The following is a 23,315-nucleotide window of genomic DNA, read 5'->3' as shown; positions in this document are numbered from 1 at the left end:
ATATCATGATCTATTGAACAAAAAGAAAGCTGACTTAGCTGGGATACTACAATATTATCCAGATAACTGCTTTACATGGTAATCTGTAGTATCCAGTAAGCTACAGCTAACACCTTAAGAATGGAACTTTCAAAGTGTTAGCACTAAAAGGACTGCAAGTTCTGGGTGCAATTAATGAAATGACAAAACTCACCACACCAGAGTTAGCATTTGGATCTGCAGAGAATTTTGACACACTACATTATCATTTAATGAAATTAAAATGACAAAAATAATTTGATCCATCAAATGTTTACTTCATCTAATAAATATTCAAGACTAAATCTATAGATGTTCAGTTCGGGTGCTCAGTCATGTCCGACTCTAAGCGACTCCATGAACCGCAGCACACCAGGCCTCCCTGTCCATAACCAACTCCCGGAGTCCACCCAAACCCATGTCCATTGAGTTGGTGATGCCATCCAACCATCTCATCCTCTGGCATCCCCTTCTCCTCCTGCCCTCAATCTTTCCCAGCACCAGGGTCTTTTCAAATGAGTCAGCTCTTCACATCAGGTAGCCAAAGTATTGGAGTTTCAGCTTTAACATCAGTCCTACCAATGAACACCTAGAACTGGTCTCCTTTAGGATGGACTGGTTGGATCTCCTAGCAGTCCAAGGGACTCTCAAGAGTCTTCTCCAACACCACAGTTCAAAAGCATCAATTCTTCGGTGCTCAGCTTTCTTTATAGTTCAACTCTCATATCCATACATGACTACTAGAAAAACCACAGCCTTGACTAGACGGACCTTTGTTGGAAAAGTAATGTCGCTGCTTTTTAATATGCTGTCTAGGTTGGTCATAACTTTCCTTCCAAGGAGTAAGTGTCTTTTAATTTCATGGCTGCAATCACCATCTGCAGTGATTTCGGAGCCCCCCAAAATAAAGTCAGCCACTGTTTCCCCATCTATTTCCCATGAAGTGATAGGACCAGATGCCATGATCTTCGTTTTCTGAATGTTGAGCTTTAAGCCAACTTTTTCACTCTCCTCTTTCACTTTCATCAAGAGGCTCTTTAGTTCCTCTTCACTTTCTGCCATAAGTGTAGTATCATCTGCATATCTGATGATTGATATTGATATTTCTTGATATTTATTGATATTTCTCCCGGCAATCTTGATTCCAGCTTGTGCTTCCTCCAACCAAGCATTTCTCATTATGTACTATGCATACAAGTTAAATAAGCAGGGTGACAATATACAGCCTTGATGTACTCCTTTTCCTATTTGCAACCAGTCTGTTGTTCTATGTCCAGTTCTAACCATTGCTTCCTGACCTGCATACAGGTTTCTCAAGAGGCAGGTCAGATGGTCTGGTATTCCCAACAAATATTCAAGACTTAATCTATAGATGTAATATAATACAAAAACCCAAGTCAAATAAATATTTTGTGTTCCTGAATAATAGACATTTTAATATATTTTAACTTCATGTTCTGGCATTCTCATCTCTTTAAGAATTTTCCACAGGTTGTGGTGATACACATAGTCAAAGGCTTTGGCACAGTCAATAAAGCAGAAATAGATGTTTTTCTGGAACCCTCTTGCTTTTCTGATGATCCAACAGATGTTGGCAATTTGTCTCTGGTTCCTCTGCATCTTCTAAAATGCGCTTGAACATCTGGAAGTTCATGATTCACATACTGTTGCAGCCTGGCTTAGAGAATTTTGAGCATTACTTTACTAGCATGTGAGATGAGCACAACTGTGTGGTAGTTTGAGCATTCTTTGGCATTGCCTTTCTTAGGGATTGGAATGAAAACTGACCTTTTCAACCTGTGGCAGCTGCTGAGTTTTCCAAATGTGCTGGCATACTGAGTGCAACACTTTCACAGCATCATCTTTTAGGATTTGAAATAGCTCAACTGGAATTCCATCACCTCCCCTAGCTTTGTTCACAGGGATGTTCCCTAAGGCCCAGTTGACTTTACATTCCAGGATATCTGGTTCTAGGTGAGTGATCACACCATCGTGGTTATCTGGGTTATGAAAATCTTTTTTGTATAGTCCTTATGTATATTCTTGCCACCTCTTCTTAGTATCTTCAGCTTCTGTTAGGTCCATACCATTTCTGTCCTTTATTGAGCCCATCTTTGCATGAAATGTTCTCTTGGTATCTCTAATTTATTTTAAGAGATTTCTAGTCTTTCTCATTCTATTGTTTTCCTCTATTTGTTTGCAATGATCGTAGAGGAAGGCTTTCTTATCTCTCCTTGCTATTCTTTGGAACTCTGCATTCAGATGCTTATATCTTTCCTTTTCTCTTTTGCTTTAGCTTCTCTTCTTTTCTCAGCTATTTGGAAGGCCTCCTCAGACAACCATTTTGCCTTTTTGCATGTCTTTTCCTTGGGGATGGTCTCGATTACTGCCTCCTGTACAATGTCACAAACCTCTGTCTATAGTTCTTCAGGTACCCTATTATCTAATCCCCTGAATCTATTTCTCACTTCCACTGTATAATCATAAGGGATTTGATTTAAGTCATACCTGAATGGTCTAGCGGTTTTCCCTACTTTCTTAAGTCTGAATTTGGTGCTAAGGAATTCGTGATCTGAGCCACTGAAAGCTCCCGGTCTTGTTTTTGCTGACTATATATAGCTTCTCTATCTTTTGCTGCAAAGAATATAATCAGTCTGATTTTGGTATTGACCATCTGGTGATGTCCATGTGTAGAAGCATCTCTTGTGTTGCTGGACAAGGGTATCTGCTATTACCAGTGCATTCTCTTGGCAAAATTCTGTTAGCCCTTCCCTTGTTTCATTTTGCACTCTAAGGCCAAATATGGCTATTATTCCAGATATCTCTTCACTTCCTACTTTTGCATTCCAGTCCCCTATAATGAAAAGGACATCTTTTTGGGGTGTTAGTTCTAGAAGGTCTTGTAGGTCTTCGTAGAACCATGCAACTTCAGTTTCTTCAGCATTACTGGTTGAGGCATAGACTTGGATTACTGTGATACTGAATGGTTTGCCTTGGAAATCTTATTAGCAACCTACAAAGTACCTGAAAACTATTATTAGAAAAAGTTCTTAGAACTACAAATATATATATATAGCTGGAAAAGAGACTATAAATAGCTTTTATAGGTCACATTCTATGATTTATATGGCTAATCTTTTTCAAAAGGAGTTAGAATTAAAAACAGCAAAAAGTTTTACCTGTAAGATTCTAGAAGATCCACAATTTCAGTCTGGCCAAAGTGTTTAGCCCAATCTAAAGCCATCCTGACAAAATTCAAAGGTATCAAATTTAAAAAGACAAATCATGTTCTCAAAATTAGGAAACTAATTACTCAAAGTTATTCATTCATCAATTAAAGTAGATATGTATGAGCAATTTTACACAACAGCTTTCTTTTTTTTTTAAGTTTTTCCTTTTTTTAAGCAACTTTATTTATTTACTGGCTGTGTTGCATGGTCTGTGGGATCCTGGTTGCCAATCAGGTATTAAACCCATGTCCCCTGCAGTGGAAGCTCAGAGTCTTAACCACCAGACCAGCAGGGAAGTCCCCTCACAATAGCTTTTAATATAAAGGCAAATATAAGAAATCAAAAAAGATATATGTAGCTATACAAAGGTATACAAAGAACAGATGCAATTAAAAATTACCAGCCATTCGATGCTTTACTATGAATATTGGCTCCCATACTAATCAACTGTTCTACTTGACTTGAGAAACCTCGTCCTGCAGCAACCATCAGAGCTGTTGCACTGGTTTCACTATGTCTATAATCAACTAAAAGAAAGAAAAGACATGTAAATGTTACATTTTCAAATTATTTAAATACATTTTAATTTCTTTGAATGTTAGGGGAATTAACCTAGGACATGGTCATTTACCTAAATATATAACAGCACTGTATAACCCCTAACTCAGATCATCTAAGATCTGATACTGATATGTCATTAGTATAAGCAGGATAAAATAAGTACCACAAGTTGGAAGGCAGGAGAAGGAAAGATAGTGTTAATCAAAGCAGAAAGGAAAGCTACTAACTTTGTTGAACTCTTAAGCAACCTTCTTAAATCTAGATTCTGCCTTAATCAAATGGTAAGATATAATTAAAAAGTTAATCATCATCAGAATCTGGTAGTGAAAGTTAAAAGGGCAAATGAAAAATTTTAAATGATTTTTTGACATCCTTTTATTTTGCTTTTATTCCCCCATCAATCCAGGGTCTTATTATAAGATGCTTAAAGAGAGTAACACTGGCAGAAAGTTTACTTCCCATAAAAACCATCCATGAGAAAAAAAATAAACTTTTATTGAATTTAAATTCCATCTTAAAATATATTTCAAGCAATGCAATGTATTATAATTACTTAGAACTAATGTTCACAAAGTACAAAGTTGGTAATTTCAGAAAGAAATCACTACTGAGAAAAACTCTCTATAGTAAAACAGGTTAACAACCCTCTAAAACATGGTATCAAATATTAATATAAACCAATGGTTCTTAAGGTAGACAGGGGGACTTATAAGAGAATTACCTCAGGCTTTTTATTTCTGATAGCACAGATAGCTATGCCTTACTTCTAGATTCAGATTCAGTAGTCTCAGGTGAGAAAGCACATGCATTATTAAAAAGATCTGCAAAGATTATGATTTGTGTTCATTATATGAGAATTACTACTTCAATGGAATATTCAATTAGGGGTACAGATAAGCATGGGAGTTAGAAAATGACCAAAAATTCACTAATACTCTTTCCTTCAAAGGGTGGAGCCTAATTCCTCTCTCCTTGAGTGTGAGCTGGACTAAGCGACTCATTCTAGCAAATAGAATAAAGTGGAAAAAATGGTGTGCAACTTTGGAGACTAGGACATGAAAGGTACCTACAATTTCTTGCTTGCTTTTCCTTTTTCCCTTTTGAATCAAGCACGCTGGGAAAAGCCAGCTGTCACATTCTGAGAAGAACAAGGCAATCCTATGGATGGTCCAGATGGCAAAGAACAGAGGCCTTCTGCCAACAGCAGAGACAAACTGAGTTCTCTAGCCAACAGCCATGAGAGTGAGCCATCTTAGAAGCAGATCCTCAGTCTTAGTAAACTTTCAGATCACTGCACCCCTGCCAACAGCTTAACTACCAGTCTATGAGTGACTAGGAGCCAGAACCAATCAGTTAAGCTGCTCCCAGATTCTTGACTCTCAATAACTATGTAAAATAATAAATGTCTTAGGTTGCTAAGTTTGGGAATCATTTCTTATGCAGCAATAGATGACTAGCATCCAGCATTCCACAGAAAGCCTAGTCCTACTAAACCAGCTAATTACTACCTGGCTACACAAGATCACACAGGAAAATTGATACAGTTAAAAAGAAATCTATGAAGTCAAAGGTTTCCTGGATCACATGAAGTATTTTCAACTTCTGGTGCCTTAAAATTAAGCATTGAGATTTTAGAAGAGAAATAAAAATATGGAAAGTAAATTACTGTTCATAGAGATATGCTAACATTTTAGTTCACTACACATGGCTTAAGACATTAGAATACTGGGCTCTGGAAAATGTCCAATAAAACTATAAAGGAGAGATGACCATTATCAAAGTAATAGTCTATTAGTCACAAAAGAAATATCTAAAAAGAGGGTCAAAGATAATACAAAAATACTTTAAAATGTTTCATAAATGTTTTAAAGCAATGTGTCTCAAAATTCAAATTTCCTAACTTATGGATAGAAACCTAAATGAAGTAGGCATATTAGATCATTTCAAGCATAAAAAAACAACAAAAGCAAAGGCCCAAAGATGGGAATGAGACAGCATATATGAAGAGCAAGAAGATAAGAGTGGCTAAATTACAGCGAACAAGGCAAACAGTAGAAAATGAGATTTAAAAAGAATATCAGAGACTAAATCAGGGGAAAAGACTTTGATTTTTATTCAAAGTATAACTGAAAGCCATCAGAAAGTTGAGAGAAGAGAAGTAGCATGATCCAATTTCCTTTTCGAAAGGATCAATCCAACTGTTCTCTGGAGAACAGACTATAAGTAACATAAGAACAGAAGCTGTTAATAGGTCAGCGTAACAGTCCAGGAAAAAAATGTTGACTTGGGCTAGGATGGCAGCAGTATAGGCAGTAAAATATGGCGAGATTCAGGATTTATTTATAAAGTAAACTAACAAGATTTGATAATGGATTACACGTGAGGTATGAGAGCAAAGTCAAAGATGATTTTATATTTTGTTACCTTAGCAACTAGGTGAATGGTAGTACCCTAAGGTTAGATTCAGTGTGCCTGGGATGGCCAAGCACTTGCATTTTTAATGGGGTCTAAAACTGACAATGATCACTAGAGGAACATTCACGAAATAGCACGTTGAGAGAGAGGTTAGGAGATAGAAAATCAAGTTGTTTGGCGTAAATCTATTTTTATTCCTCTAACAGACTTCCAACTGGAGGTGTCAAGTAGTGAGGTATATTGAAGTGAGAGGAGCAGTCAGGATTGGAGATGACATCAAGTTAGGAGTCATTTTAAATAAATATTTAAAGCTACAACTAGATGAGATTCAACTCAGGAGTAAGCGTAAAGAGAAGTAATTTAAGGACTGAGGGCTAGGACAGTCCATATTCGGAGGTAAAGAAAAAGACAAAAATCCTGCCAAGGGAACCAAGACCTACCAGTCAGAGAGATGAGAAAAAAATAAATCAAGTATGGAATATCAGAAGTAAACTGAAGAACATGTTTCAAGAAGGGAGTGGTCAATTATAATAATGCTGAGAAGTTCAATTTGACAACTAAGTCCCTTTCAGTACTGACCTTCCATTACCATCATTCTACCTTTTGCCTAAAAGCCTTTAGGGTTCTAAAACTCACCTCTGATTATTAATATCCATTATAATCAATGAATGAAATCAGAGTAAATCATTAATGAAAATATGTAACATGATATAATGCAGGTACGTGTGATTCAGAACTTGAGCCTAAAGAACTAAAGGTATACTAAAATTTTTCACTTATTGAATGAATAATCTAGAGCAAAAGATATTAACATTTTTCCCTGTTTCGAAATCATAAATCTCTTTGAAAATCCAAGATATTTGGATTTTCAAGGAGGAAGAGGGGTGATTTGGGGGTGAGTATATTTATATCACAAATCTTATACACATAAAAACACTTTTGCATATAATTATCATATATTCACAGACCCCATAAAACTGTTCTGGAGACATTACGTTAAGAATCCTTGATTTAACATAATACTATTCTATTGCACAATATCTGTTCTACTATGCTACTAAGAAAAATCCTCACTTGTACATCTGAAATAAGTACTCCAAAAGAATAAATTATTGGTGGTGAACAAAAAGTGAATCTTGAATTTTATTAATTAAACTATATCTCTATCATAATAGATAGCTGCAAGAGTAATTTAAAAAACTGAAATAATTTACACTTACCACTAACATTTTCCGTTAAAATAAGGTGAAAGACCTGAGCAAAGGCATCAACATCTTTATGCAGCCATATGTCAGAAAGACAAGCATCCATTTCCTTTATTAACCATGGTTCAAGGCAATTCACATCTTTTTCTGTCTTCAAAAAGAAACAAAGATTATAAATTATTTAACCTTTGCTGGCAAAGAACACAAGATGGCCAAAATGACCATAAGAACTATTAGTCATACAGTGTAATATCAAAGGATTTGACATAAAAGTTTGCCATTTCATCATAAACATTATCATTTCCAATACTGTATCTTGTTTTCACATTCATCTTTTACCTGAGAATAAGCTTGTCAACAAGGCAGTATGATCTAGTCACAATATTAACTGTGCTTCTGACACAATGTTCTTAATATACCTGCAGATCAGTGGTCTTTTCTCCCAACTGTCCCACAGAGGAAATGTCACCTGGAGCTTGTCAACACTGAAGCCAAGACCCACCCCAGAGCAAGTACATCAGAATCTCTGATGGAGGCCAGATTCCACAGGATTTTAAATGTTCCTCAGTCCAGTTCAGTTCAGTTGCTCAGTCATGTCCGACTCTTTGCGACCCCATGAATCTGAGCACGCCAAGCCTCCCTGACCATCACCAACTCCCAGAGTTCACTCAGACCCACGTTCATCGAGTCAGTGATGCCATCCAGCCATCTCATCCTCTGTCGTCCCCTTCTCCTCCTGCCCCTAATCCCTCCCAGCATCAAAATCTTTTCCAATGAGTCAACTCTTCGCATGAGGTGGCCAAAGTATTGGAGTTTCACCTTTAGCATCATTCCTTCCAAAGAAATCCCAGGAATGATCTCCTTCAGAATGGGCTGGTTGGATCTCCTTGCAGTCCAAGGGACTCTCAAGAGTCTTCTCCAACACCACAGTTCAAAAGCATCAATTCTTTGGTGCTCAGCTTTCTTCATAGTTCAACTCTCACATCCATACATGACCACTGGAAAAACCATAGCCTTGACTAGACAGACCTTAGTCGGCAAAGTAACGTCTCTGCTTTTGAATACGCTATCTAGGTTGGTCAGGAGATGCTAATATGTAGCCAGGCTTAAGAATCACTAATTTACAGAATCAAAATGCCATTCACTGAATCAAATGGATATTCCCAACATTAAATAACAATTTTAAGGCAATGGCACCCCACTCCAGTACTCTTGCCTGGAAAATCCCATGGGCGGAGGAGCCTGGTAGGCTGCAGTCCATGAGGTCGCTGAGTGTCGGACACGACTGAGCGACTTCATTTTTACTTTTCACTTCCATGCATTGGAGAAGGAAATGGCACCCCACTCCAGTGTTCTTGCCTGGAGAATCCCAGGGACGGGGGAGCCTGGTGGGCTGCCGTCTATGGGGTCACACAGTCGGACACGACTGAAGTGACTTAGCAGTAGCAGCAGCAAGCATTCTTTAAAAGTATACATTCTTTTTACAAGAATAGTTCATTAGTATGCATCAGAACTTTAAACAATGAGAGAAAACTGCCAAGCATATTTGCATTCTCATGCTCAATACAGTTTAATTCCTTTTCTAAAAAGTACACAGTCCCAGCCATTGCTCTAATCACCAATGCCTTTTTAAGAACTCTGAGTGAAAGTCGCTCAGTTGTGTCCAACTCTTGTAACCTGTGAGGCTCCTCTGTCCATGGGGATTCTCCAGGCAAGAATACTAGAGTGAGTTGTCATGCCCTTCTCCAGGGCATCTTCCCAACCCAGGGATCAAACCCAGGTCTCCCGCACTGCCTGCAGATTCTTTACCATCTGAGCCACCAGGGAAGTCCTTTAGAATTCTAAACCACAATCAAAGACCAGAAGGAACCTAGGAAATTCATTAGTTTGTTTTCAAATAGACTCCATGGAACCCAAAGTAGCAGAAGCCCCACCTAGGGGCTAGAGCTGGAGAGTGAGGGATGAGCAGGCAGGATGTCTACAAAAAAGATTTTGTGAAAGATTCTGTGGCAAAATAAAAGGGAGAAAGAAGAAACTGAGCTCTATAATGGGTAACTGACTTTACAGTCACATAGCTTTCTGGTGGAAACCCTGGTCTTGATTATACTTGCCTTAATACCAACAGTCCTTTCTCAGTTTTTTCCTAACTTAGCTAATCTTATATTGTTTACATCATAGGTCCTTAAATTTTTAACATGACAAAATATCAAGCAATGATAATGTATATACATAATAACTATATTTTCTTGAAACAATTTATAGAAAATATTGAAATAATTTTCACTCAGAATGAAACAATAAAAGATGTCACATTACTTGAAAAAAAGTTTATAGAAAGTTATTCTGAAAAATGTGTTGCAGTCTAAGATAAAGTAAGGGAATTACGCTTTAATAATGCAATACAACTTATAATCTCACAAAATATTGTTTAAAGTACACAATTTTCACTCAAACTATCAGTGTAAAACCACTGAGGTCTTACCAGCTGACTGAAGACAGCATCACCACCATCATCCAATAAATCATACTCTTCAGTCACATTTGGGATAGCTCTCTGTCTCTGAGATTCAGGCTTGAAAGTATTCTCTTGAGCTGAGTACCATTCTGTAAGTGTGGTTTGCTGTTTTTCCTCTAAATTAATTACCAAAGAAAATAAGTTGATACATTCTTTGTTTTATGAAATACATTTCTTTAAAAGAATTAAGTGAATTTGAAAACATCTGAAAGTTGGCCTTATTTTAAAGTTACTTTTTAAAAAATTAATTAATTAGAAACATTCAATGAAACATGTTCAGTTCTGTTCAGTTCAGTCGCTCAGTCATGTCCGACTCTTTGCAACCCCATGAACTGCAGCACGCCAGGCCTCCCTGTCCGTCACCAATTCCCAGAGTTTACCTAAACTTATGTCCATCGAGTCGGTGATGCCATCCAGCCATCTCATCCTCTGTCGTCCCCTTCTCCTCCTGCCCCCAATCCCTCCCAGCATCGGGTCTTTTCCAATGAGTCAACTCTTCGCATGAGGCGGCCAAAGTATTAGAGTTTCAGCTTTAGCATCAGTCCTTCCATGAAGGTCTCCTTTAGGATGAACTGGTTGGATCTCCTTGCAGTCCAAGGGACTCTCAAGAGTCTTCTCCAACTCCACAGTTAAAAAGCATCAATTCTTCAGCACTCAGCTTTCTTCACAGTCCAACTCTCACATCCATACATGACTACTGGAAAAACCATCACATTGATGAGAAAGACCTTTGTTGGAAAAGTAATGTCTCTCCCTTTTAATATGCTGTCTAGGTTGGTCATAACTTTCCTTCCAAGGAGTAAGTGTCTTTTAATTTCATGGCTGTAATCATCATCTGCAGTGATTTTGGAGCCCAAAAAATAAAGTCTGACACTGTTTCCCCATCTATTTGCCATGAAGTGATGGGACCGGATGCCATGATCTTCATTTTCTGAATGTTGAGCTTTAAGCCAACTTTTTCACTCTCCTCTTTCACTTTCATCAAGAAGCTTTTTAGTTCCTCTTCACTTTCTCCCATAAGGGTGGTGTCAGCTGCGTATCTGAGGTTATTGATATTTCTCCCAGCAATCTTGTGCTTCTTCCAGCCCAGCGCTTCTCATGGTGTATTCTGCATATAAGTTAAATAAGCAGGGTGACAATACACAGCCTGGATGTACTCCTTTTCCTATTCGGAAGCAGTCTGTTGTTCCATGTCCAGTTCTAACTGTTACTTCCTGACCTGCATATAGGTTTCTCAAGAGGCAGGTCAGGTGGTCTGGTATTCCCATCTCTCTCAGAATTTTCCACAGTTTATTGTGATCCACACAGTCAAAGGCTTTGGCACAGTCAATAAAGCAGAAATAGATGTTTTTCTGGAACTCTCTTGCTTTTTCCATGATCCAGTAGATGCTGGGAATTTGATCTCTGGTTCCTCTGCCTTTTCTAAAACCAGCTTGAACATCTGGAAGTTCATGGTTCATGTATTGCTGAAGCCTGGCTTGGAGAATTTTGAGCATTACTTTACTAGTGTGTGAGATGAGTGCAACTGTGCAATAGTTTGAACATTCTTTGGCATTGCCTCCAAAGAATAAAACATGTTATGTTGAACCAAAAGGAGACATGAAACTGCTTTAAAAAACTTCATCTGTTCATCTACTGGTAAGAAGTTTACTTCTATAAAAGTACAAAATTTAATGAACAGTATTTTATCCATGTAACAAATATTGTTTAAACCAATGACTAATATCCACATAGCACTTTGAAGGAAATCATTTACTGAACTTCTACCACCATGCTAGTTGTTTGAGATACAAGTTATATAATCAGAGCCAGAAATTTTATAATGTACGCATTAGTGATTCAACATTGCACTGTGAAACAGGCATTGCTAACTGCTTTTTTTAGCAAAATCCAAAGAATTTAAGATTATTTGTCCAAAGTTATACTGACTAAACAAAGGAATCAAAACTTGAAGTCAAGTATTCCATCATGAATAATGTAGTTAAAAGTAACCAGAAGGAACTTAACCTTAATTCAAAAGTGGACATATAGCATAAATCACAAGAGATATATTAATAGGCAGATCATGCTACATTTAAAATCCAGATGCAATTGATAACAATTTCAAGATTTGAAGTACTCAACAGTTATAAGAAAGATGAGCCTTTCATCACTCACATACACCTCTCTTCTTTCTTCACCCACCTCTTGCTCCCACTCTGTAACATATGCTGGGGGACAGCCAGCATATAATCTTCTCCCTCCTTAAAACTGTGGCTGAATCTCTGGATGCAGACACTCGGCCTATCCAGCTCTGGCATTCCTTTTCAATTCCTCTCCATAGATTATAACTTTTGGACATAAACCACAATATAAAAGGTCCATTTGGGACAGTAGTCTAATATAATATTTTACAACTATACACAGAGAGAAATACTTTCAAGTATCTTTGTATATGTACAGTATAAGACTGGAGTACTCTAAAAAGTCAGTATCAATAGTAATTTTCTTTTTTATTTGTTTGATAAAGAGCTTACCTCGTTGTTTTTCCTTTTTGTATTTTAACATTTCTTTGTTTGTATATCCAGTAGTTCTTAAAATGTCTTCCAAAAACATTTCTTTTACTTCAAATGGTCTTCCTTGTACTAAATAATAGGAGTATTTTAAACAGTCAACTTGCATCTTAGAGGTAATTTGCATAAAAACATGAGATTCTCAAATTAATAAATCTGAGTATTAATCCAAAGGCAATTCCATAGATCAAGTAATCCTCATATTGCCCTTTAAATATAACTTTGATAGACAACTGATATTTGCATGTTTTTTCCAATGTTTGCTATTCACTTGTGTGTTTGGCATTATACTAGGTACTAGGAATATAAACAGCAAGTAGAAACAGAGTTCCTCCTGTTCTCCTGAAGCTTAACGACTGCAGTCTAGCAGGAGAGTCAGACCTTAATCCAGTAATTCAGAACAACAATGTAAAAATAAAGTTGTGAAAAGTCCTGTGAGAGAGAAGTACAAGATACCATGACAGTACATAATAGGAGAACTTGAATGAGACGAGAAAAACATCTTCACTGAGAAAAATGAGAGCCAAGAGAAGGAGGTAAACAAAATAATTAAGCTACACAGAGAGGAAAGAGTGCAATATGAAGAAGGAAAAAAACACAAACACACACAACAGTATGCACAAAGGCCCTATCGTGTGCAAGAGTATGATGTTCTCAAGGATCTAAAAAGCCAAGCTATTGGAACATGATGTGAGGAGTGGTGTGTAGAGGGGGCTATAGTTCAAGATGAGGCCAAAAAAACAGGTCTTATTAAGGTCTTTGTTTAGGTCTTTGTTCTGAGATAAAGGTCGTCCAAAGTTTTAAGCTCCTGAGAGTATTTAACTCATCAAAATTACACTTCAGAAAACAACACTCTGGCTGAAACCTGGGGAATGGATTTAAGAGGGCACAGTAGATGGAACAGACCAGGTAGGGGCAACTACAATTGTTCAGGCTGAAGAGGACAATAACCTGAATAAGACTGGTGACAGGAAAAATGGAAGGAGACGGACAAACTCTAGATAGACAGGAAGTAAAATCCACAGAACTCAGCATTAGATTAAATATAGAGGAATGATAAGGAAGTGTCAACCACAGCTCTTAAAAGTCTAGCTTAAAAAACTGGATAGAGGAAGATGTCATTCTCCGAGGCTGACGAGGAAAGCTAAAGAAAAACAAGTTGGCTTATGGGAGTTGGGGTTTGGTTTTATACATGTCAAATGTTAGTTGCCAAAATGAGCTTACATTAGCAGATGCATAAATTTTATGTGCCTTCAGTTCAGTTGCTCAGTCGTGTGCGACTCTTTGTGATGTGATGGACTGCAGCACGCCAGACTTCCCTGTCCATCACCAACTCCCGGAGACTGCTCAAACTCATGTATATCGAATCATTGATGCCATCCAACCATTTCATCCTCTGTCGTCCCCTACTCCTTCTGCCTTTAGTCTTTCCCAGGAATAGGGTCTTTTCCAAAGAGTCAGTTCTTCACATCAGGTGGCAAAAGTATTGGAGTTGCAGCTTCAGCATCAGTCCTTCCAAAGAACATTCAGGACTGATTTCCCTTAGGATGGACTGGTTGAATCTCCTTGCAGTCCCAAGGAACTCTCAAGAGTCTTCTCCAACTCCACAGTTCAAAAGCATCAATTCTTCAGTGCCCAACTTTCTTTATGGTCCAACTCTCACATCCACACATGACTACTGGAAAAACCATAGCCTTGACTAGACGGACCTTTGTTGGCAAAGTGATGTCTCTTTTTAATATGCTGTCTAGGTTGGTCTTATGAACAAAAAGTCCTACAGGTTGTGACCTAGGTCATTTGGTCAATGGTATGATTAACTAAAACAGGCAACACAGAAGAAGCAGATTTTTTATCTATTTTTTTAATATATTCTTTTTATTTCTTTTATTTATTTTAGTTGGAGGTTAATTACTTTACAATATTGTAGTGGTTTTTGCCATTCACTGACATGAATCAGCCATGGGTGTACATGTGTTCCCCATCCTGAACCCCCTTCCCACCTCCCTCCCCATCCCAACCCTCAGGGTCATCCCAGTGCACCAGCCCTGAGCACCCTGTCTCATGCATCGAACCTGGACTGGCATCTGTTCATATATGATAATATATATGTTTCAATGCTATTCTCTCAGATCATCCCACCCTTGCCTTCTCCCACAAAGTCCAAAAGACTGTTCTATACATCTGTGTCTCTTTTGCTGTCTCGCATATAGGGTTATTGTTACCATCTTTCTAAATTCCATATATATGTGTTAGTATACTGTATTGGTGTTTTTCTTTCTGGCTTACTTCACTCTGTATAAGAGGCTCCAGTTTCATCCACCTCATTAGAACTGATTCAAATGTATTCTTTTTAATGGCTGAGTAATACTCCATTGTGTATATGTACCACAGCTTTCTTATCCATTCATCTGCTGATGGACATCTAGGTTGCTTCCATGTCCTGGCTATTGTAAAGAGTGCTGCGATGAACACTGGGGTGCATGTGTCTCTTTCAACTCTGGTTTACTCGGTGTGTATGCCCAGCAGTGGGACTGCTGTGTCGTATGGCAGTTCTATTTCCAGTTTTTTAAGGAATCTCCACACTGTTCTCCATAGTGGCTGTACTAGTTTGCATTCCCACCAACAGTGTAAGAGGGTTCCCTTTTCTCCACACCCTCTCCAGCTTTTATTGTTTGTCAATTTTTGGATAGCAGCCATTCTGACTGGCGTGAGATGGTACCTCATTGTGGTTTTGATTTACATTTCTCTGATAATGAGTGATATAGAGCATCTTTTCATGTGTTTGTTAGCCATCTGTATGTCTTCTTTGGAGAACTGTCTGTTTAGTTCCTTGGCCCATTTTTTGATTGGGTCATTTATTTTTCTGGAATTGAGCTGAAGGAGTTGCTTGTATATTTTTTAGAAAGGATTAGTATTCAGTTAGGGCATATTAGATGTGAATTGCTTATAAACCTCCTAAGTCCAAAGCTCTGGAGAACAGGTTGAATTGGGAAATAAAGATTCAGGAGTCATCTATATAAGAGGAAGAAGTCAAGGGCAAGAATGAGATCTTCCAGGGAAACAAACTATGCATTCCCAGTATCAAGTAGAGAGCAGCATAGAGTGGAAAGAGAAAAAGCAAAGAAGTCAAAAAAGGAAGGGAAAGAAGGGAAAGGGCAGGGAAAAGAAGAGAGGAAGAGAAAAAAAGAATGGATCATGGGAATAATCCTCAAAAATACCAATATTTAAGCATCATGCAAAAGAAGCCCACAGAGGAGACCAAGAAAGTACAGGCTATAACAGAGAATGAGACTTAGGAAGCAGTGCTGGCAAACAGATGAGCATTCCACCAAAAAAGGGGGAATGATTATGAGAAATACTATAGCAATTTTAAGAAATATTTTTATATAAAATTTGAATAACAGGCTTGGCAATTAAATCAGTTTCAAAACATCACTGTTAAGAATGCATAAATGAACAACCCCATAAACTTCAGAAATGTAAATCATTTCAGCCTTTCGGAAAAGTAAAATGGTAAAACCATATTACTGCTAAAATTAAAAATAGACATACTTTTTTACTCAACAATTTTACTTTTAAGAATCTATTCTCAGAAATAAGAGTACATATATATACATAAAAAAGAATATGTGTATGAGGATGCTCATAACAACATGGTTTATAGTTGGCAAAAGGAAGGATCCAGGACCAATGTGAATGTCTATAAATTAAGAAATGGTTAAATAAATCATGGTACATTCATATTAGGAAATATAAAAGCAGCTGTTCAATATAATGAACTATATCCTACATGTTTGAACTGAGGTAAACACACTGAAGTAAACACAACTTTTTCAATTTTTGAGAAGAAAATTAATAATTTTTTTAAAGATTGGTGGAAAAATCAGGTATGATTAAAGGGTAAGGACAAAAGTTCAGGGGCAATATATTCAGAAGTACATGGGAAGTAAACATGGGAATACAACTACTCTGTTAAACAGTCTAGCAATAAAGGTGAAGCTGTAAGAGAGAATTTAAAGAGGAATACAAAATTAAAACATATCTCCTTTTAAGACTAGAAAAATGGCTCACTACACAATACCAAAGAGTGAAAAAGGAGAGGATGAAAATATACAGAGATGACCAATTAAGCACATCTCAGAGAAAACAGAAAAGGATGCTCTATACATCAGAATATTCCTTAATATTTATATTTCAATAAATAAAATCAAGCCAAAAGAGAATTCTTTTGTAAAATCCTGAAGAAATCTGATGATTTTACTTACTATATATCACTGGACAGCTCCCAAAATATCTTATAAAAAGGTTTACATCTAAGGCAGCACTAGAAAGAATTAGTTTCAAAGTTGGGTGCTTCTGCAGTAAATCTCTTAACTTCGTAAGTAAAAAATCACTAAATCGATCCCTTTCATGAACTTCATCCTGCAATAAACAAACCATGGAACAGTTAAAACATAAAATAAGTGAAGTCTTTAAAACTGTGGCACTGCTGAGTTTCACACTAAATCAAATTAAATGTGGAAACAGTCAATTAGTGAAAATTTTGTTTTACAGACAATTTAGAAATACTCAGATATTAACAATCCTCTGTGGGTAACGTATTGCCCTTTTTCCCACAGAATGTAAAACTGCAGAAACTAAAACAAATTCTGAATTAGTATAGTCTAATTTAATATACTTTTAATAAAGATAAAATCTATTTAAATATGCTTCTGTTAGCATCAGGACCAAGTGCATATTGTGGTTTGAATGCAGAGAACTAATAAATTTCCAAAAGCTGCGTATCACAAGCTTATAAAACTTAATCTAAGTTTTCTGACACAAACTGGATAAAAGCTTAGAATTCTTTAATAAGGTGCTAATTAATCTACTTATTTCATCAGCAGCTAGTTAATTTAGCAGCATACCAGGAAGTTAGCTGACTTTAAGTATTCTCCTAAGATATGGAAGAGAAAATAGATGACTAAGCACAGAGAAAAAAGAAAACTTTCATTATTCTGGAGACTCGAAATACATGTATCATTTTTATATATAAGAAGCACTTTTTACAAAGCTATCTATTTTCACTCACGAAAACTAACAGCAAGAATATCTTTATTTAACATAAATATTTATTTCTAATAATTATGGAAAATAAAAAGTAACTTGATTAGAACAGCCTGCTTTAAAAAAGAATTGGTTCTCACTTATATCCTATTCCAAAATCTTAATTATCTATTTAAATTTAAATATCTTACCACAATAACATGTGTCACAGTTGACAATGTACTATCTCCTGCCATCAGTGTACGAAGCAGTACCCCATTTGTGCAAAATGTCAGAAGTGTCTTTGGAGAAACCCTTTTTTTTAAAAAAAATGTACAATTACAAATCTTTTATACAATTAAACATGGCCATATTAAAATGCTAGTATCCTTAGTATTTTAGTAAGTATTACTAACATAACAGTGTACTGGTTCAGTTCAGTTGCTCAGTCATGTCTGACTCTTCGCAACCCCATAGACCACAGCATGCCAGGATTCCCTGTCCATCACCAACTCCCAGGGTTTACTCAAACTCATCTCCACTAAGTCAATGATGTCTTTGAACCATCTAACCATTTGTTGTCCCCTTCTCCTCCTGCCCTCAATCTTTCCCAGCATCAGGGTCTTTTCAAATGACTCAGCTCTTCACATCAGGTGGCTGAATGTTGGAGTTTCAGCCTCAACATGAGTCCTTCCAATGAATACTCAGGACTGAACTCCTTTAGGATGGACTGGTTGATCTCCTTGCATTACAAGAGACTCTCAAGAGTTTTCTCCAACACCACAGATCAACAGCATCAATTCTTGGGCGCTCAGCTTTCTTTACAGTCCAACTCTCACATCCACACATGACTACTGGAAAAACCATTGCATTGATGAGATGGACCTTTGTTGGCAAACTAGTGTCTCTGCTTTTCAACATGCTGTCTAGATTGGTCATAACATTCCTTCCAAGGAGTAAGCATCTTTTAATTTCATGGCTGCAGTTACCATTTGCAGTGATTTTGGAGCCCAAACAAATAAAGTCTGACACTGTTTCCACTGTTTCCCTATCTATTTGCCATGAAGTGATGGGACCAGATGCCATGATCTTAGTTTTCTGAAGGTTGAGCTTTAAGTCAACTTTTACACTCTCCTCTTTCACTTTCATCAAAAGGCTCTTTAGCTCTTCTTTGCTTTCTGCCATAAGGGTGGTGTCATCTGCATATCTGAGGTTATTGATATTTCTCCTGGCAATCTTGATTCCAGCTTGTGTTTCTTCCAGTCCAGCGTTTCTCATGATGTAATCGGCATATAAGTTAAATAAGCAGGGTGACAATATACAGCCTGGATGTACTCCTTTTCCTGTTCACAACTAGTCTGTTGTTCCATGTCCAGTTTTAACTATTGCTTCCTGATTTGCATACCGATTTCTCAAGAGGCAGGTCAGGTGGTCTGGTATTCTCATCTCTTTAAGAGTTTTCCACAGTTTATTGTAATCCACACAGTCAAAGGCCTTGGCATAGTCAATAAAGCAGAAGTAGATGTTGTTCTTGAACTCTCTTGCTTTTTCCACGATCCAGCAGATGTTGGCAATTTGACCTCTGGTTCCTCTGCCATTTCTAAATTCAGCTTGAACATCTGGAAGGTCAAAGTTCACATACTGCTAAAGCCTGGCTTAGAGAATTTTGAGCATTACTTTACTAGCGTGTGATATGAGTGCAACTGTGCAGTAGTTTGAGCATTCTCTGGCATTGCCTTTCTTGGGGATTGGGATGAAAACTGACCTTTTCAGTCCTGTGGCCACTGCTGAGTTTTCAAATTTGCTGGCATATTGAATGAAGCACTTTCACAGCATCATCTTTTAGGACTTGAAATAGCTCAACTGGAATTCCATCACCTCCACTAACTTTGTTCAGAGGGATGTTTCCTAAAGCACATTTGACTTCACATTCCAGGATGTCTGGCTCTAGGTGAGTGATCACACCATCGTGATTACCTGGGTTGTGAAGATCTTTTTTGTACAGTTCTTCTGTGTATTATTCCCACCTCTTTTTAGTATCTTCTGCTTTGTTAGGTCCATAACATTTCTGTCCTTTATTGAGCTCATTTTTGCATGAAATGTTCCCTTGGTATCTCTAATTTTCTTGAAGAGATCTCTAGTCTTTCCCATTCTGTTGTTTTCCTCTATTCTTTGCACTGATCACTGAGGAAGGCTTTCTTATCTCTCCTTGCTATTCTTTGGAACTCTGCATTCAAATGGGTGTATCTTTCCTTTTCTCCTTTTCCTTTCACACTTCTCTTCTATTCACAGCTATTTGCAAGGCCTCCTCAGACAGCCATTTTGCTTTTTTGCATTTTTCTTGGGGATGGTCTTGTTCCCTGTCTCCTGTACAATGTCACAAACCTCTGTCCATAGTTCTTCAGGCACTCTAGCAGATCGAGTCCGTTAAATCTATTCATCACTTCCACCGTATAATTGTAAGGGAATTGATTTAGGTCATACCTGAATGGTCTAGCAGTTTTCCCTACTTTCTTTAATTTATGTCTGAATTTGGCAATAAGGAGTTCATGATTTGAGCCACAGTCAGCTCCCGGTCTTGTTTTTGCTGACTGTATTGAACTTCTCCATCTTTGGCTGCAAAGAATATAATCAATCTGATTTCAGTGTTGGCCATCTGGTGATGCCCATGTGTAGAGTCTTCTCTTGTGTTGTTGGAAGAGGGTGTTTGTTATCACCAGCGCATTCTCTTGGCAAAACTCTATTAGCCTTTGCCCTGCTTCATTCCGTATTCCAAGGCCAAATTTGCCTGTTACTCCAGGTGTTTCTTGACTTCCTACTTTTGCATTCCAGTCCCCTATAATGAAAAGGACATCTTTTTGGGGTGTTAGTTCTAGAAGGTCTTGTAGGTCTTCACAGAACCATTCAACTTCAGTTTCTTCAGCATTATTGGTCGGGTCATAGACTTGGATTATCGTGATACAAATGCTTTGCCTTGGAAATGAACAGGGATCTTTCTGCCATTTTTTGAGGTTGCATCCATTACTGCATTTTGGACTCTTTTGTTGACTATGAGTTCAGTTCAGTTCAGTTCAGTCACTCAGTCGTGTGCGACTCTTTGTGACCCCATGAATCGCAGCACGCCAGGCCTCCCTGTCCATCACCAACTCCCGGAGTTCACTCAGACTCGCGTCCATTGAGTCCGTGATGTCATCCAGCCATCTCATCCTCTGTCGTCCCCTTCTCCTCCTGCCCCCGATCCCTCCCAGCATCAGAGTCTTTTCCAATGAGTCAACTCTTCGCATGAGGTGTCCAAAGTACTGGAGTTTCAGCTTTAGCATCATTCCTTCCAAAGAAATCCCAGGAATGATCTCCTTCAGAATGGACTGGTTGGATCTCCTTGCAGTCCAAGGGACTCTCAAGAGTCTTCTCCAACACCACAGTTCAAAAGCATCAATTCTTCGGCACTCAGCCTTCTTCACAGTCCAACTCTCACTCACATCCATACATGACCACAGGAAAAAGCATAGCCTTGACTGGACGGACCTTAGTCGGCAAAATAATGTCTCTGCTTTTGAATATACTATCTAGGTTGCTCATAACTTTTCTTCCAAGGAGTAAGCGTCTTTTAATTTCATGGCTGCAGTCACCATCTGCAGTGATTTTGGAGCAAAAAATAAAGTCACCCACTGTTTCTACTGTTTCCCCATCTATTTCACATGAAGTGATGGGACCAGATGCCATGATCTTCGTTTTCTGAATGTTGAGCTTTAAGCCAACTTTTTCACTCTCCTCTTTCACTTTCATCAAGAGGCTTTTTAGCTCCTCTTCACTTTCTGCCATAAGGGTGGTGTCATCTGCATATCTGAGCTTATTGATATTTCTCCCGCCAATCTTGATTCCAGCCTGTGTTACTTCCAACCCAGCGTTTCTCATGATGTACTCTGCATAGAAGTTAAATCTACTCCATTTCTTCTAGGGGATTCTTGCCCACAGTAGTAGGTATAATGGTCATCTGAGTTAAATTCTCCCATTCCAATCCATTTTAGTTTGCTGGTATACATGTAGTGTATTGGTATACATATATATTTAGTGTACTGGTATATATGCTTTATTAGCAAAGTTATATGAAATATATATTTTATGTTTGATAATATCACAAATTTATTATTACTAACAGTCTTTTATTAATTAATTATTTTGTTAAAGAGTCCAAAGAGATTGTTTTTAAGATCTTAAACATTTTTAATTTGAGGATAAGAGTATATCATAAATGAGATCAGCTTTTTGAATCATTATACCCAAATAATTATGAGCAAAGAAACAGTACTACTTGTCAATCAGGCACTACTAAGTAGTACAATATAAATAACAATGATAACAATTCAGTCACTAGCACTTATTGAGTACTTTTGTAAACTTCACATCAAACTTGTGCTCTAGATGGTTTAATTAACCGCATTCTACAGATGAGGAAACTCAGGCTCAAAGAGATGATACAACTTGCACTTTATCATGAAACTATGAAACAGGATTTCTTTTCAAACTAAACTCAATAAGTTTAGACCTGACCTCAATGTTCTGTTTGCAAACTTACTTGAAGCAAAATGACCACCTCATTTTTCAACTAACACATTCTCTGCTGCTGCTAAGTCACGTCAGTCATGTCTGACTCTGTGCGACCCCATAGAGGGCAGCCCACCAGCCTTCCCCGTCCCTGGGTTTCTCCAGACAAGAACACTGGAGTGGCTTGCCATTTCCTTCTCCAATGCATGAAAGTGAAAAGTGAAAGTAAGGTCGCTCAGTCATGTCCAACTCAGCGATCCCATGGACTGCAGCCTACCAGGCTCCTCCATCCATGTAAGTTTCCAGGCAAGAGTACTGAAGTGGGTCACCAGTGCCTTCTCCAAACATATTCTCTCTGTTTAGTGAAATACAAATATTTAGTCTTTTCTAAGAATGATAAAAGGTTACAGGTGAATTGTCTTTACCTGCTTTCTAAACGGATCTGATATCCAATTGTTTGACCAATCCTTTCTCTCCTCTCTGCAGCAACTCTTTCAGCCACAGCAATAGCTGCTAACCGTCTTGGTTGAGTACAAAATATACGGCAGGGAATACCATTTTTAAAGCAATCATCTAAAAGGAACTGAGGAATCTGAAACAAATTTTAAAGTACTATAAGATGACATAACTGTATATCCAGAAAATCCATGTCAACTGAAAAATCATTAGAACTAAAAAAGTTATGTAACAGGTCCAAACATTTAAAAAAAAAAAAAAAAAACCTTTCATATTAACTGCTAATAATCAGCTAAAAAGTGTAATTTAGAAAGATTTTGTTCACAGTAGAAACTATAACACTTAAAAACAAAAGTATAAAGAAACAGCTAAGGTTTACATGAAAAAGATTACAAAACACTGGTGAAAAACATAAAAGATGGGAATATTCTAAAAAAATATGACATATTCCTGGGCAGGAATAATCAATATTGCAAAAATGTCAATTATCTCCAAAATATCCTATAAAGTCAATGAAATAAAATTCTGTTGGAATCTTTTAAATAGTGAAAAGTATAAAGAAATCAGAAATAGCCTAATACCAGGACTGCAAACACACTTCTATAATTAAATTCAAACAGGTCAAAAAGATTTAAAATATAAGGTAAAAGTCTTGCCAACCCCTACCATTACCAACAGTCCTCTCCACAAAAATAACTACTGTTAAGTTTCCCATAAACTCTTTTGGGGGAAAAATATGCTTATGCAACTTAAAATATTTGTGTATATAAACAGGTTTTTATTCACACAAAGT

The 23,315-nt window shown here is 37.4% G+C and overlaps 1 protein-coding gene across 2 annotated transcripts in view; it reads right to left on the bottom strand.

Moving 5' to 3' along the window:
- The window catches only part of YTHDC2 (YTH N6-methyladenosine RNA binding protein C2), a 72,612-nt gene that overhangs the window by 37,554 nt on the left and 11,743 nt on the right, over nt 1–23,315 (bottom strand). For both annotated transcript variants that reach the window (XM_069595279.1, XM_069595280.1), the window contains exons 5-12: nt 22,492–22,658; nt 17,734–17,836; nt 16,762–16,918; nt 12,461–12,568; nt 9,912–10,060; nt 7,445–7,580; nt 3,649–3,775; nt 3,198–3,263 (exon numbers count right to left, since the gene is read on the bottom strand). In XM_069595279.1, coding sequence (XP_069451380.1) covers nt 3,198–3,263; nt 3,649–3,775; nt 7,445–7,580; nt 9,912–10,060; nt 12,461–12,568; nt 16,762–16,918; nt 17,734–17,836; nt 22,492–22,658 — 1,013 coding nt within the window. The remainder of the gene's footprint in view (nt 1–3,197; nt 3,264–3,648; nt 3,776–7,444; nt 7,581–9,911; nt 10,061–12,460; nt 12,569–16,761; nt 16,919–17,733; nt 17,837–22,491; nt 22,659–23,315) is intronic.

Source organism: Ovis canadensis, chromosome 7 (genome assembly GCF_042477335.2).
Source record: "Ovis canadensis isolate MfBH-ARS-UI-01 breed Bighorn chromosome 7, ARS-UI_OviCan_v2, whole genome shotgun sequence".
In the NCBI taxonomy this organism is placed as follows: Eukaryota; Metazoa; Chordata; class Mammalia; order Artiodactyla; family Bovidae; genus Ovis; species Ovis canadensis.
This window is presented reverse-complemented; position numbering and strand designations above follow the sequence as displayed.